The sequence below is a fragment of the Equus przewalskii genome, chromosome 13 (genome assembly GCF_037783145.1).
Source record: "Equus przewalskii isolate Varuska chromosome 13, EquPr2, whole genome shotgun sequence".
In the NCBI taxonomy this organism is placed as follows: domain Eukaryota; kingdom Metazoa; phylum Chordata; class Mammalia; order Perissodactyla; family Equidae; genus Equus; species Equus przewalskii.
The window spans coordinates 28863097-28877456 of NC_091843.1; the positions used below are offsets into that span (position 1 = coordinate 28863097).

The window sequence follows — 14360 nt, forward strand, 5'->3', positions numbered from 1 at the left end:
CATTGAATATTAGATTAAAAACACTAATGAATGGCATATATGCTAAAATATGGAAGAACCACAAAAATATTGTGAAAGTGAAAGAAGCAAACATAAAGCACAACATAGCGTTTCATTATATTTATATGAAATATCCAGAAAAGACAAAGCAATAAAGATAAAATGTAGATTGGTGGCTGCCTGGTGTTGAGGGTTGGAAGTGGAAGTGACGTCCAAGAGGTAAGAGGGAACTTAACTGAATGATGTGTACTCTATAATCAAATTCTTGTGATGATTGTATATCTCAGTATATTTACAAAAACCATTGTATTATATGTAAAATTCGTTATGTGTTTGAACTGTAAACACCACAAAGATGCTTAAAAAGCAGTAAAATGAGAAATTTTATATTAAAACTGCCTTTTATTGCCAAAATGTCAAGTTTTAAATATTGTTAAATTCACAATTTTTTATTTTCATTATAGCTAAAATATGAAGCCAACATCTACCTAACAGGATTCTTATAAGAACTAAGTTAGATAACAAGCTCTTTCATAGTGGTTTTGTAGACAAGAGTGATTTAATGAAGAACAGTTTTCATTCACTAATGGGCCACAATTTTCAATAATACACTGAAAGTTCCTAGAGGACAATGATTATATCTACTTTTGCTTAACAGCTTTTCCCTAGCATCTTACCTAGGCCTTGATGCATAATTGGCTTTTATGAAATATGTTTAATAAAAATAAAAAGAATATATGTATGAATATATCAGTGCTCACTGAAGAATTTTTAAATTTTAATTTTAGGGAATAAATAGCTGAGTGTGGTAAAACGCATATAAAATTTACCATCTTAACCATTTTTAAATGTACAGTTCATTAACGTTAAGTATATTGACATTGTTGAGCGACCAATCTCCAGATCTCTTTTCATCCTGCAAAGCTGCAAAAATTCTATACAGGTTAAATAACTACCCATCCCCCCCCCCCAAAACCCCTAGAAACCATCATTCTACTTTTTGTCTCTATGAATTTGACTACCGCTCTAGGGACCTCATATAACTGGAAACATATGTTATATATCTTTTTGTGATTGGCTTATTTCACTTAGCATAATGTCCTCAAGTTTCATACATGTTGCAGTATTTGTCAGAATTTCCTTCCTTTTTAAGGTTGAATAATATCCACTGCATGTTTATACCACATTTTGTTTCGCCATTCTTCTGTTGATGGACACTTGTGTTGCTTCCACCTTGTGGCTATTGTGAAAATACTGTTATGAACATTGGTATACGATTATCTCTTTGAGATCTTACTTCTAATTCTTTTGAGTATATGCCCAGACATAGAATTACTAGATCATATGGTAATGCTATTTATAATTTTTTGAGGAATCATCATATTGTTTTCTCTAGTGGCTGTACTATTTTACATTCCATCAACAGTGCGCAAGGGTTCCAACTTCTCCACATCTTTGCCAACACTTGTTATTTTCTGCTTTTTCAATAGTAGCCATCCTAATAAGTGTGAGGTCAGGTGATATCTCATTTTGGTTTTTATTTGCTTTTTAAAGAATTTTTTTTTGTACAAGACCTCTATAAGGAAAAAGGTCACAAAACTGGCTGAATGCATTTTTATAGTGTGACACTCCAATGGATATTTTCATTACAAATTAATACTGGAGATCTTAAACAAAGAAATAGTTTCCACATAGATCCTACACTTCAATTAAAATGTGAATTTTTTTTACCAAAAAAGAACATACCTGATATAATATATATGGTAGATTTACACCTGTCTTTCAGTCAGCAATCTATATTTCTGTCGTTAAAATTGAGCATTAAATGAGCATTTGGCTACTCAGCTATAGGCTGCTTCTTGTTAGTTGGGAGATGGAAGAAATGGAAAAGCATCGGACTTACACCATGAATGAATATTCCAGGTTGAGAAAAACAGTGTCATCTTGCGTTTGAAGATCCCTCACCTACCTCTTGACTTATTTGTGAGAGAGAAAGAAAATAATATGATAAATTTTTCCAAAGCCTCAGAAATCTTACAGCATCTTTGAGTGGTTCTTCAAGTCATTCAATCACAGTATTTAATTTCCTACTAAATTAACCTCTTATTGCCTAACATTTGTGATCATAACATTAACCTTGGCTGCTTCTTAGAATTCAGTTCCCCAGATCCCCCTTTCTTGGAGAATTTGACTCTTTAGGCTAGAAAGGAGCCCAGGAATCTGTACTTTTGTTAAACAGTCAAGTAATGTATTAACTAGTTCACCTTTGAAAATACTGCTTTGATTACAGTTACCAAAGTATGCCCATGCCTTAAGCCATTACTCAAAGAAAGGGTATTTTAATATAGATAATATCATTTAACATTTTAATGAGTGAAATTAAGTTACATTAGTTTTTATTTTATCAAACATGCAATTAAGACATTATATTTTCAAACTGTCATTGAAAAGTTGAACACAGAGAATCAAAATCCTGAAATCACAGGAACTTAGAGTTGGAAAAACTTTTGAATGATATATATTCCATCTTCTGCTCCATAAGATTCACTTGATCATCTATGAATTTAAGGCTCTGATTGAGAAAACTAATTTTCTGTAGAGTGCACCACAAAATGTGATTATAATAAAAGCCATATTGATGCGCATCTCCATCAATATTTAACATTCTCCAAAATGTTTAAAATCAAATTTGTCACCGCTTTTCCTGTAGAGAAAGAGAGAGACAAAAAAAAGAAAATTAAGGATTTGCAAGAAAAAAATAAAGCATGTTACAGTTCAAGAAATATTAAAACAGACATTAATGGAGAAAGTGGTAAAATTCAAATATATTCTGTAGGTTAGTTAATAGTGATGTACCAATGTTAATTTCCTAGTTTTGACATGTGTGCCAAGGTTCCCTAAGGGGTTAACCTCAGGAAATATTGGGTAAAGGATATGGAAACTTGGCACTATCTTTGAAATTTTTCTGTAAATCTAAAATTATTCTAGAATAAAAATTTTATTTAAAAAAGAACATTTTAGACTCCCTGGGTAGTAACACTGCAGTAAGTACATTCATTGCTGTAAGTTTGACCTTTGGTTGCACAGATTGAACTCATTTCCATGGTGCAAAAATGCAGATAATATGCATGCAGAATATAGTTTGGGTGTTAAACACAGAGACAACAAAGCACTTATCAACAAGGAGGATTTGAACATGGAACATGATGGAGAGGCTCCTCCATTTCCAGAAACAGCTGGACTCTGCTAGCTCTTAGAGCTTGGCACATGTCCTCACCCCATGGCTACTTGACTCTTCTCCATGCTCAGTCATGACTCAGTCTTGGGACCCACCCAGATCTGAGAGAGGAGAGATTGGAGATTATCTTAGTTGTTCTCCAGAAAAAAGATGTCAATCTGGGGATTAAATGTGCAAAGATTTTGCGAGAGAACGTGAGGAGGGAGGTAGGAAGGCTGGCAAACCTTTAGGCTGCAAACTCCTTCAGAGTGAAGGAAGCTGGAAGGGAGATTGGATGCAGGTGTTCTAGAATGATCTCCTCTCCAAGGAAAATTTGGAGGCTGTCATGGAGTTCATGAGACAAAGTCGACCATCAGAGGTGTCCCTTTCTAGCATAAATGGTTCCATTGTGAGAGATTTCAGAGTACCACAATCATTTTGAGTTTTGCACGATTATGATGCTCCCTGCAGCTAAGATTCTGCAGGGGTCAATATCATGGCCACCGCAGTGGTCTATCACTCCGCATCTGGGCCTTAGAATTGCTAGTCTCCCATTAGTAACTCATAATTAAGTTAAATTAATTGATTTATACATTTGTACAATATCAAGCAAAATTATAGTGAGAGCTTAAATAGAAAATTACTTTAAGAAACAAGAACTTCAGGAAAAGGTACAAGTATGGCCCCTAATATTTTACAGAGATCTGACAGTTATTTTCTATATATGTTGTGCCTATGTTATCAGCAACACAGATTTTGATATCACTTTTTGAGATAGTGTCTTCATACCGTGGAAGAACAAATATTTACCATTGTATGCTTACATCTTTTCATAGCAGAAATTACATTCGTTGTAATAAGTTTCTGCATTGCTTGCACAGACTGGATCCAACTCTTTGGTGCAAATTCCTTGAGGATCTATATACGGTTTACAGTTTGGCTGTTAAAGATGAAATTTATCAGGGAATGAAACTCTGAATAAAATTTTATTTAATCTTAATATGACTTGCCATGGATCAAAATTGGAAAAATACCATCTATGCGTAGTTTTAAAAACTAACAGCTATGACACTAGCACATATAAAATTAACATATATCCCAATTAAAAATTAAAATATTATTAATACTCTTTTACAAACCTGCTATTACTTTTTTAAAAGGTCATAGAACTGGTTGAACGTGTTTTTACAATTTAACAATGACCATTCTCACGTCACCTTCCATCTTTTTTCTTTCAAACTCAAAAAGAAATCATGACACTTAATTTTTCTATTTATCACCCTCTCGTCTTTCTTGATAATTTCACTATATATGTGTATGCTTGCCTATTTGTCAGTATGTGTGTATTTGTGTAAGTGTGTATGAACATATGTAGCTGTAGATATAAATGCAATTTATTTAGTGTTGACAGCATCGTTAATTTACATAAATAATACTGTGTGTATGCTTACATCACTTGTTTTTTAAACTTCTTTGTGACTCTGTTTATTCAGATATTTAGTGCTGTAGTTTAATCTTTTTCACCTCTATGCAATATTCCACTATTGAAATGAAAATTGTCATTATTTTATCCACCTTTAAGTGTATATTTAGATCGGTTCTTTATTACTTTTCCTTTGCTAAGATGGACACTTCTACTCTAAGCACACTTTGACCTTTCTCAGATGCTTATATGAAACAACATTTATGCCCATTAATTGAATTTTTGTGTAGTGGGATATGTACATTTTTACGTTGTCTAGATAATGACAAATGGTTTTAGATGGCTGTTAAGTTTCTATTTCTTGACTTTAGTGTAATAATAACACTTCTTTTGTACTTTTTGAAAGATCTCTCTGTTGTACATTTTGTTTGATGAAGTATGCTCTTAAAATTACAGAGTAAAAAAGTTAATTGTTTAGCTTTTTCAACTTCCATCAATATTAACTTACCGGAAATCTGAATTCTGGTGCAGGAGCAAAAGAAGTTTCTGCAACCAACACATAGATGAAAAGTTAAAAATTAACAAGACGATGAAGAAGAAGTAAAAGAAGGAGAAGGAAAAGGAGAAGGAAGATGGAGGGAGGAGGGAGAAGAATTGTCTTTGGTAAACAGGGCCCATATCTTTTAATAGCAAAAACCTACGCAAGTTGCTTACTCAAGACCTTGCTAATAATGAGGCAGGTTGTTCATGTGATTAGCAAAACAAATAATTCGCAAATATAAAATTTGAAAGCATTACTTAATTCCCTATTATTCTCACTCTGTGAAAAATAATTTTGTGTACTGTTTGTTAATAATCCCTAACATCCTTCTTTGAAGATATTGTTCTTCTCCCCATTTGCATAGATGACACATTCTAGACAGAGAGGACAATGCTTTAGAGCATGTCTCTTAAATATGAAGAAATCAATTAGTACTGAATTAATTGGTACTCTGATCTAAATGTGTGGGTCTATGCAATACCTCACAGATGCCTTATTCTGAAATGCATTGTCCACTGTGAGCTCTAAGACAACTATCGCCAGAGGCATCAATGTGTTCTCTCCTTAAACAAAGGCTTGTCTTACGGGACTCAGAGTGGCTGATCAAAAATCAGAATATTGAACAATACCAGACCCAGAAGAGATCATTCCTTCCCACGGTTTGCATTTAACAACCGTGGAATCTGGCCTCCAAAAAGGAAAGAAGAAGAATTTAGGTAATGTTCTTTAGTCATAGATGAACAAAGAGTGAAATTATACTGCCCATTCTAACCCACTGCTCTGTCTCCACTTGTCCAAAATAGGAAATGAGAAAAAGCAATCCACTGATGCAATTTTTAAAAAGCATCTGTTAACATGTCCGTTTTTGCTTCATCAGTTTAAAGTTTACAAACTCGACAACAAAAAGCTCCTCCATTCCTAAATTACAGCAGTTGTTTCCTGCATTTTCTGTGATATGTGAAATGTTTCACCTCAGATTGGAAAAGTTACTCACCAGAATAAAGAGGAAATGCCAAGGCAATGACGAATATAGCTTTGATCCATGATGAGAAGAAAGACATTTTATCAAGTCTGAGGAAGGAAACTTGGCATGTTTATAACACATGACACAGGAGACAAATTTCCTATTTCCAGATGAAAGTTTCTTGTTTGTAAAGAAACCCTCCACCCCCCTAGATTTCTAATTAAGGTGGACAATTCTCTTTTCTTCCCCCAACTGTCAGATTCAATAGGACATATAAGTAAACAGAGGGCCTCTTAGGCATGTGAGAGCAATCCCAGGACAAGTCCTCTTTCCACATTTAAGAAGGAGCTGCTCATTCCCCAACCCTTGGCTCGGCCCACAAGAAGCCTGGCTGCGTTTAAGGAAATATACACATTTAAATCTCATTTTTTTTCCTCAGAAAATAGAAAGAGTTATTTCAGGAAGAACTGACCTGGAGCTGTCCTCACAGCAGTGCTATACACTAGGGCTACCCTTGTAGATTCCCCACCTGACCAATCTGAAACAGAGAAGGCGGTGGAAAGTGAGGTCTGCAGTTCCAGGGACTGTGCCTATCTTCTTCACCTCTGCTTCTCAACCACTTCCACCCAGCTGAGGAGTCTCTTTTATTAGCCTGTTGGTGAGGAGCTTGATAGAGTAAAACAGATGGCCCATGGCAGATGAGACCCTGAGGTATTCTGTGTTCTGCCTCACTAAGATCTAGCCCAGTAGATCTTCTCTCAGCAGGAGGTTTGGGACAGTTTGATCTGATGAACACAGAAGTATGAGGATGGGAAAGGTAATAAGAATAATCATAGATTCTATGATAGAGAAAATATATGTAAGCTTTCCAAGCTATTGGGCTGCAAAGGACAAGAGAATCAAAACCAGCAAAGAAGAGGAGTTTTGTGAACTGTAATTAGACAGATGCCTTTAGTATTTTGCAACACCAGAGAACAATAGACTCAACTGGAGATTTGTTTTACATTTAAACTCTTCTTAAAGTTTAAATTGAAACTTGTTATCTTGAGATAATTGTAGATTCACATACAGTTGTAAGAAACAATATAGAGAGTTCTCCTGTATCCTTTAACCAGTTTCTCCCAATGGGAACATCTTGTAAAACCACAGTACGAATTCCCAACCAGGTGTTGACATCAGCTAGAGACCTTTTAGCAATTTTTGGTCTCAACACCAACGTTGTGAATGACAGTTTGTACCTGAGGTCTGGGTAATGGTATTTTTGAAAAGTTCCCAGATAAGTATTGAGGCAGCCAGCTTTGAAATCCAGCCTAGAGAATAGGATGTGAATAGTAGAAACAGAAAGAAACCAATTTATTGTAGTAATCGCTTCTCACTATATATGTGTATCCAATCATCCTGTTGTACACTTTCAACTTGAACAACGTTGTATGTCAATTGTGTCCCAATAAAAGTGCACAAAAAAAATAAAGGAAAAAAGGCTCATGGGAGTGAGGTTGAAACCACATGGGGCAGTATCTTAAATTATATGTTAAATAAGGTAAGTGGGTGTCATTGAAGGCTTTGAAGTAGGGTGAGATTTCATCAGTCATTGTCTCTCTAGTTAACTAATCTACTTCACAGTCTGATTTCTGGAAAGATATTTGGCAGTTGAAAGACCTGAGATCATCTCACCTATCGCTAAGTGACCCCGATACAATATCTAGATTTTCTAATATATAACTTCTTTACTGTAAATGTGGGAGTACAAACTTCCAGTTATAAAATAAATAAGTTACGAGAATGTATTGTACAGCATAGGGAATATAGTCAATACTGTAATAATTGTATATAGTGGCAGAAGGTTACTAGATGATCAAGTGATAATGTATATAAATGCAAATGTTATACCCCTGAAACTCACATAATATTGTATGTCAACTATACTTTCATTTAAAAAAAACACAAAAAATAAATGTAGGAGCCTGTCTCTTAGACGTTAGGGAAAAAATATGAAGACAGTTTGCATGCAAGTTGGGTGCTAGACTCGCATTCATCATCCTAATCTAACCCACCTCTTACAGCAGTGGAAAAACCTAGAATTCAGAAAGAAAACTTTGAATGTAGCACTGTTCAACTCCAACTCAATGGAAGAACACAAGATGTGTTGAGTGCAGAAAGTGCTCCATTATTATATTAAGAGAATATTATTCTTACAGTAGCTCTGTGAGTTATTTACATAAACACCATCAGGGGTATCTGTGGCAAATCAATTCTTCTGGAGCAGGACATTTGAGGAAAGAGTAAACTGAAGCCTAGAGTTAAAATTTTTGTGAATCCCTCAGTCTCACACCTCGGACTTCTATATATATTCGTCAGCAGAGACTAAGAACAGGAGGGACTGCCTATGGATCACAGCAGGCTACAAGATTTTTGTTTTGGGTTTTTTTAATTAGCTAGCAAAGGAAATGTTAGATGTGTGAATTAATACTTTCATGGAAAAAAAAAAGAATGCATTATTAAACTTGCACCAGAGGTAAAGTAAGAAGACTGTGTCTTTAACATAATAGAGATGTTAAAAGAGAAAGAAAGAAAAAGTGGAAAGTAAGGACAGTGTTCAGCCACCCCAGTGTCACTGCCCCACACGTTGTCGGCAAAGAAACCCATTACTTTGGGCAATAACAGGAAGGAGCTACCTGAATTTATCTTCAACACATAAAACACCACGTTTGCGATCTTCCCCCAGGTCACTGAATAATGTGGGGTTTTGGGGGTTTTTTGGAAACTTCGTACTGTTGAAAAGAGAATAACAGAAGTCCACATTTACCAGTATTTCAAAGGAGACTGACGTCTTTTAGTCTACCTCCTGTCTCAGAAGAGACCCAAATGATTTGGCACCATATACCTTGTTTTAAAATGATCAATACAAATGTATCTCGGCCGGAAGACTCGAATCCAACTTGTCCAGACAAGAAAACTCTAAAATATAATGAGACTATTTGTTATACACCATGATGTTGCAATTGTAAGCCCTAGAAATAATATTCTATGGAAGAATCATTTGACTGAACATGTATGCCATCATTTTCTGTTAAAATTATACTTACTCAAATCATTTCAGAAATGACTTTAATAGTAAGAATCAAGCCAAAACTTTCAAATAGAGGTGATGTTGTTATTTAGCCTAATGAACAATTTACACTCGGTTATAGGAATATTTAATCCAACATAGGTGAATTATTAAATGTCAAATGACCACAAATGTAATATGAAAGAACATTTTACTTTAAATTCATTTGGGACATAATTTTCTTTTAAGGATTCAGAAATGTCTGCAAATCCTCTTAATTGTATAGAGCCACAACTCTGGATTGTCACGTCCATGAAAAGTTATTCAATAAAATTCAGCAGGCCAAAAACTTACCAACCCTATTGCTCAAAGGTAAAAAAAAAATGCTCTTTTTATACTAGACATAGATAATATACTAACAGAGCTAAGAACAGGAGCTACAACTATTAAAGAATATGACAGAGTTTTAAAATTATGTCTCATCAGTTAAATTATAATTTGTATACAGCATAATTCAATTTTTATAGTTGTATAGTTCTATAAATTTAGGCAAATATTTTAATTGTGTAACCACCACTACAATAAAGATGAAGAATATTTCCATAACTCCCCAAATTTCTCTTGTGTGGTTTTGTGGCCAATTCTTTCCCTTTTCTTTAGTACTCAGTAACCACTGATCTGATTTCTGTCTCTTTACTATCTTTAAACAATTTTATATTGAAATAGATTTAGACCCATAAAAGATGCAGAAATAATATAGTGAGTTCCTGTCTTGTCCTACCCATCTTCCTCATAGATAAAATCTTATATAACCACAGTACATGTAGAAACCAGCAAATTGACATGGTACACCACTGTTAACAGAACTGAGTACCTTATTTGGATTTCACCATTTAAAAAATGCACTCAATTTTTTGCTATATAGTTCTGTAGAAAGTGTCTCAAGTACAGATTAATATGACTACTTCCACACTCAGGATACAGAACTATTCCATCTCCACAAATAAATTACCCCTTGATACTCACTTTCTCTCGCCAACCATAACCTCTGGCATTCACTTATCTTTTCTTTATCATTATAATTTTGTCATTTGGAGAATGTTATATGAATAGAGTCATAAAGTAAGATTTTGAAACTGGATTTTTGCCCCCTTAATCACAATATACCTGAAATTCATAAAGTAGTCACACCAAATTCACAAGTTGGTGTGTGCATCATTAGTCTATGCTCTTTATTTCTGCACAGTATTGCAATATATGGCTGTACCAAAATTTGTCTATGCCCTATTCCCTCATTGAAGGACATTTGGTTGTTTCTTATTTTGGGTTTGTTTGTTTGTTTTTTAGATTCCACATATAAGTGACATCAAACTATTTATCTTTTTCTGTCTTATTTCACTTAGCATAATGTTTTCAAGGTCCATCCATTTTGTGGCAAATGGCAAGATTTCAGTCTTTTTTGTGGCTGAATTATATATAAATATATATATATTCCATTATTCCAATAATATATACATATTATATATATAATAATATATAATATAGAATGTAATTATATTATTACTAATAATATAATCATATTATTAATGATAATATTAATGATAGTTTAATTAATTATTGATTATGTGAAATTTTATTTTAGTATAATTATATTGTTAATTATTAGTAAGATTAATAATTATATATAATTGTATAATTCTATACTATATATAATATTGGAATAATGGAATATATATTTATATATACTGCATTTTCTTTATCTGTTTATTCGTTAAGGAACATTTAGGTTATTTCCATGTTTTTGGCTATTGTAAATAATACTGCAATGAGCACAAGGTACACATCTTTCAAGTTAGTGTTTTTGTTTTCTTCAGAGAAATACTCAGAAGTAGAATTTCTTGGATCATATGTTAATTCAATTTTTTGAGGAACCTGCATATTGTTTTCCATGGTGGCTGTACCAATTTGCATTCATACCAACAGTGCACAAGTGTTCCCTTTTCTCCACATCCTCGCCAACACTTGTTATTGCTTGTCTTTTCGTTAAGAGCCATTGTGACAGGTGTGAGGTGATATCTCATTGTGGTTTTGATTTGCATTTCCCTGATGGTTAGTGATGTTGAGCACCTTTTTTTGTTGTTGGCCATCTGTATGTCTTCTTTGGAAAAATGTCTGTTTAGATCCTCTGCCTATTTTTTAATTGGATTGTTTGGGTTTTTTGCTTTTGATTTCTATGAGTTCTTTACATATTTTGGATATTAACCCGTTAGATATATGATTTGTAAATATTTTCCCCCATCCTGTAGGTTGCCTTTTCATTTTGTTGATGGTTTCTTTTGCAGAGTCCAGAAGCTTTTTAGTCTAATGTAGTCCCACTTGTTTATTTTTGCTTTTGCTGCCTTTGCTTTTGCTGCCTTTGCTTTTGGTGTCAAATCCAAAAAACCAATCTCTAAGACCAATGTCAGAGAACTTACCCCTCATGTTTTCTTCTGGGAATTTTATGGTTTCAGGTTTTACATTCAAGTCTTTAATCTATTTTGAGTTAATTTTTGTGTATGACATACATTCTTTTGTATGTAGCTGTCCAGTTTTCTCAACACCATTTATTGAAGAGATTCTCCTTTCCCCATTGTATATTCTTGACTCCTTTGTCAAAAATTGATAGACTGTATGTGCATGGGTTTATTTATGGTCTCTCTATTCTGTTCCATTGCTCTATTTGTCTATTTTTATGCCAGTGACTGATTGTTTTGATTAGTATAGCTTTGTAATATAGTTTGAAATCAGGGAGTGTGATGATGCCTCCAGCTTTGTTCTTCTTGAACTGAAACTTCTAACTGAGAGTGTAGGGATGGATAGATTAGATAGAGATGGTCCTTTGAGGTGAACATCACCATGGAGCTAGCTTCTGGAACTTTTTTTCACTGTGTGTTGAGTCTCAACACTGGGATTTGTCTTAATGATTAATATCTGGATCTATTTATTTTCTCAGAACCTCACTACAGATTTACTGAAGGGATTGAAAAGCATTCTTCCAAATGACTAAAACTATGTCATTCTTTATATTGGCATTTTGCATTTTGTCTGGTAAATAATTTTTCTCGTAGTCAATGAGAATTCTTTGATCGTTCAGTAGTTGTCCAAAATTTGGCCAAAATAGAGACCTTACTGATGATCATGGTGATAATTTTTCTTGAAGCCCCCAGACACCAAAAATGATGTAGGAGGTTCTATTAAAAAGCACTAGACTTAGATTTGATACATTGAATTTGATTCCACATTCCCCGCCTTGAATGCTAAGTGGCTTCATGCAAGTCATTGCTCTTACCACACTTAAGTGTATTCATCTACAAAGTGGGGAAGTTACCTATTTTTGACAGAACTGTTGCTGGAGTTTTATAAGCCACCATATACAAGGTTCTGAAATGTAGCCATATTTACAGAAGACACAAATAAATGCTTATTGATTTAGATTAAACTTTTGGATTTTTCTTGGCCATTGAGACCTAGTTTGGGCACACAGATAAATGACCACAAATATATACTTCATTATTTTTACTTACAGAGAATAAATGCCTTTATTCTATCAGCAGATTTTTCTTATCAAAGAAATATCATTTAATTTTTTTTAATTTTCTGCTTTGTTTGTAGGTATTGTCTCTGGGGCTTTTGGAAGTATGACAGTAGTTTCAGTAAGCTCTCTTTTGACTATTAAAAAATCAAAACTTTGTATTCATCATGGTATCAAATACATGGTTGTATATGTTATTTTCTCCAGGAGTACGTTGCCAGATGTATGAGCAGTGGCAAGAGTTAGTGAGATTGGTTCAGAGCTAGGAAGTTTGGAGAAGAGCATGAATGAGGGGGAAGAGGAAACTGTTGGACAAATAAGGGGCAAGAGAACTAAGTACTACAGTGAAAAAGGAACACAAATGTTGACTCACCTAGCCCTTGCAAAGAAGCAAAAGAAGACAGGTCAGGAAAAAACAGGAGTGATTGAATAAGGGGTACAGGAGACTAGAATTCTCTGTAAAATTAAATTGCCAGGTGTGTGGATGTGAATTTATATGAGAATTAAGAGAGTAGGCAATGAATATCAGTGTGTGTTACAGACTAGTGTTCTTGTCTTCTATAAAACAATTTCAAGTAATGAGAAAAGGCTATCTATATGGTGGGAGAATAGATTTCAAGGGGAATTTAGTGTCTGCAGAGTTGCAGAGGAGAAAGAACGTTCAGGTCCTGATTTGTGTGGGGGCTTAGCTGATTCCAGCAATGTAAAGATCTCTGTGGCTAGAGCATAGAGAGTTAGAGAGGTCTAGGGAGACAAAGACCCCAAAGAGATGGGAAGGAGCCAGGGACATGCTAGCTGTTAAGGATTAGGGATTACCTTAAGGAAAAAATGGGCAGTGTTTTTAGCAAAGGTGGAAGGTTTCAATACAAACTCTTTGGAGCTATTGGAAGTGGTTGTGGTTGGACCACCTAGCAGGACACTGCAACTGTCCTGCAGGAAGTGACGGGAGCTCAGACTAGGACAGTGGAAATGGAAATAGAGATGCGAAGAGTGCTTGTGGCCTGATACTTTTAATCATTCATCCAGAATATTTACAGAGCCCTTTCTATGTGCTAGGAAGTATTTTACTATTCAAGTAATCTAAAAAGAACTAAGATTGTTCTGTATATCAGGATATTCGCAGTCTGTGGAAAATGATAGTCACATTTAATTAGCGTTGTTGGTATTGTTATTATTACTATTTATTTTACAATGTCTTTGACTTTTATAGCCCTTCTCTCACAAATATCCCCTGATAATAGCTTGTTCCAGATTATATGAACCTATCTGTGGATCAAATGGCAAAACATATATCAACATATGTGTTTTTTACAAGAAATTTAGGTATGGAATAAAATTTGCATGTCTGCTTTTCAAATGTAACAAAGTCTCACTCAGGAATCCCAAGAAAGTCAACACTGGCATTTATTAACACAATCTCCTCATTTAAAGAACTTAGGCACAAGCTCTATATCTATGTAAAGGAACCAGCATTTCTGAAGGTGTTTTTTTGTGGTGCCCTGTTTATAGTTATTTTCATTAATCAGTATGTCACATTCAAATTAATTCAATGATTGACATTTACTTAGGCTGTTAACAGCAGTGCATATAGATTA

General features: G+C 34.3%; 1 protein-coding gene across 3 annotated transcripts; it reads right to left on the reverse strand.

Annotated features, from left to right (window-relative positions):
- Positions 1-2337: 2337 nt before the first annotated feature.
- On the reverse strand, positions 2338-6835 carry LOC139075081 (acrosin inhibitor 1-like). 3 transcript variants are annotated; one of them, XM_070569277.1, is made up of 6 exons: positions 6618-6820; positions 6176-6252; positions 5149-5186; positions 4042-4157; positions 3278-3339; positions 2338-2704 (listed from the first exon to the last, which is right to left on the reverse strand). In XM_070569277.1, exons 2-5 carry the CDS (start codon positions 6240-6242, stop codon positions 3306-3308), a joined length of 255 nt encoding a protein of 84 aa, XP_070425378.1. In that variant the 5' UTR covers positions 6243-6252; positions 6618-6820; the 3' UTR covers positions 2338-2704; positions 3278-3305. The 3 variants fall into 3 exon arrangements, with proteins under 3 accessions (XP_070425378.1, XP_070425377.1, XP_070425376.1); XM_070569276.1 differs by lacking the exon at positions 3278-3339 and having other exon boundaries at positions 6675-6835; XM_070569275.1 differs by lacking the exon at positions 3278-3339 and having other exon boundaries at positions 6618-6804.
- Positions 6836-14360: the final 7525 nt, after the last annotated feature.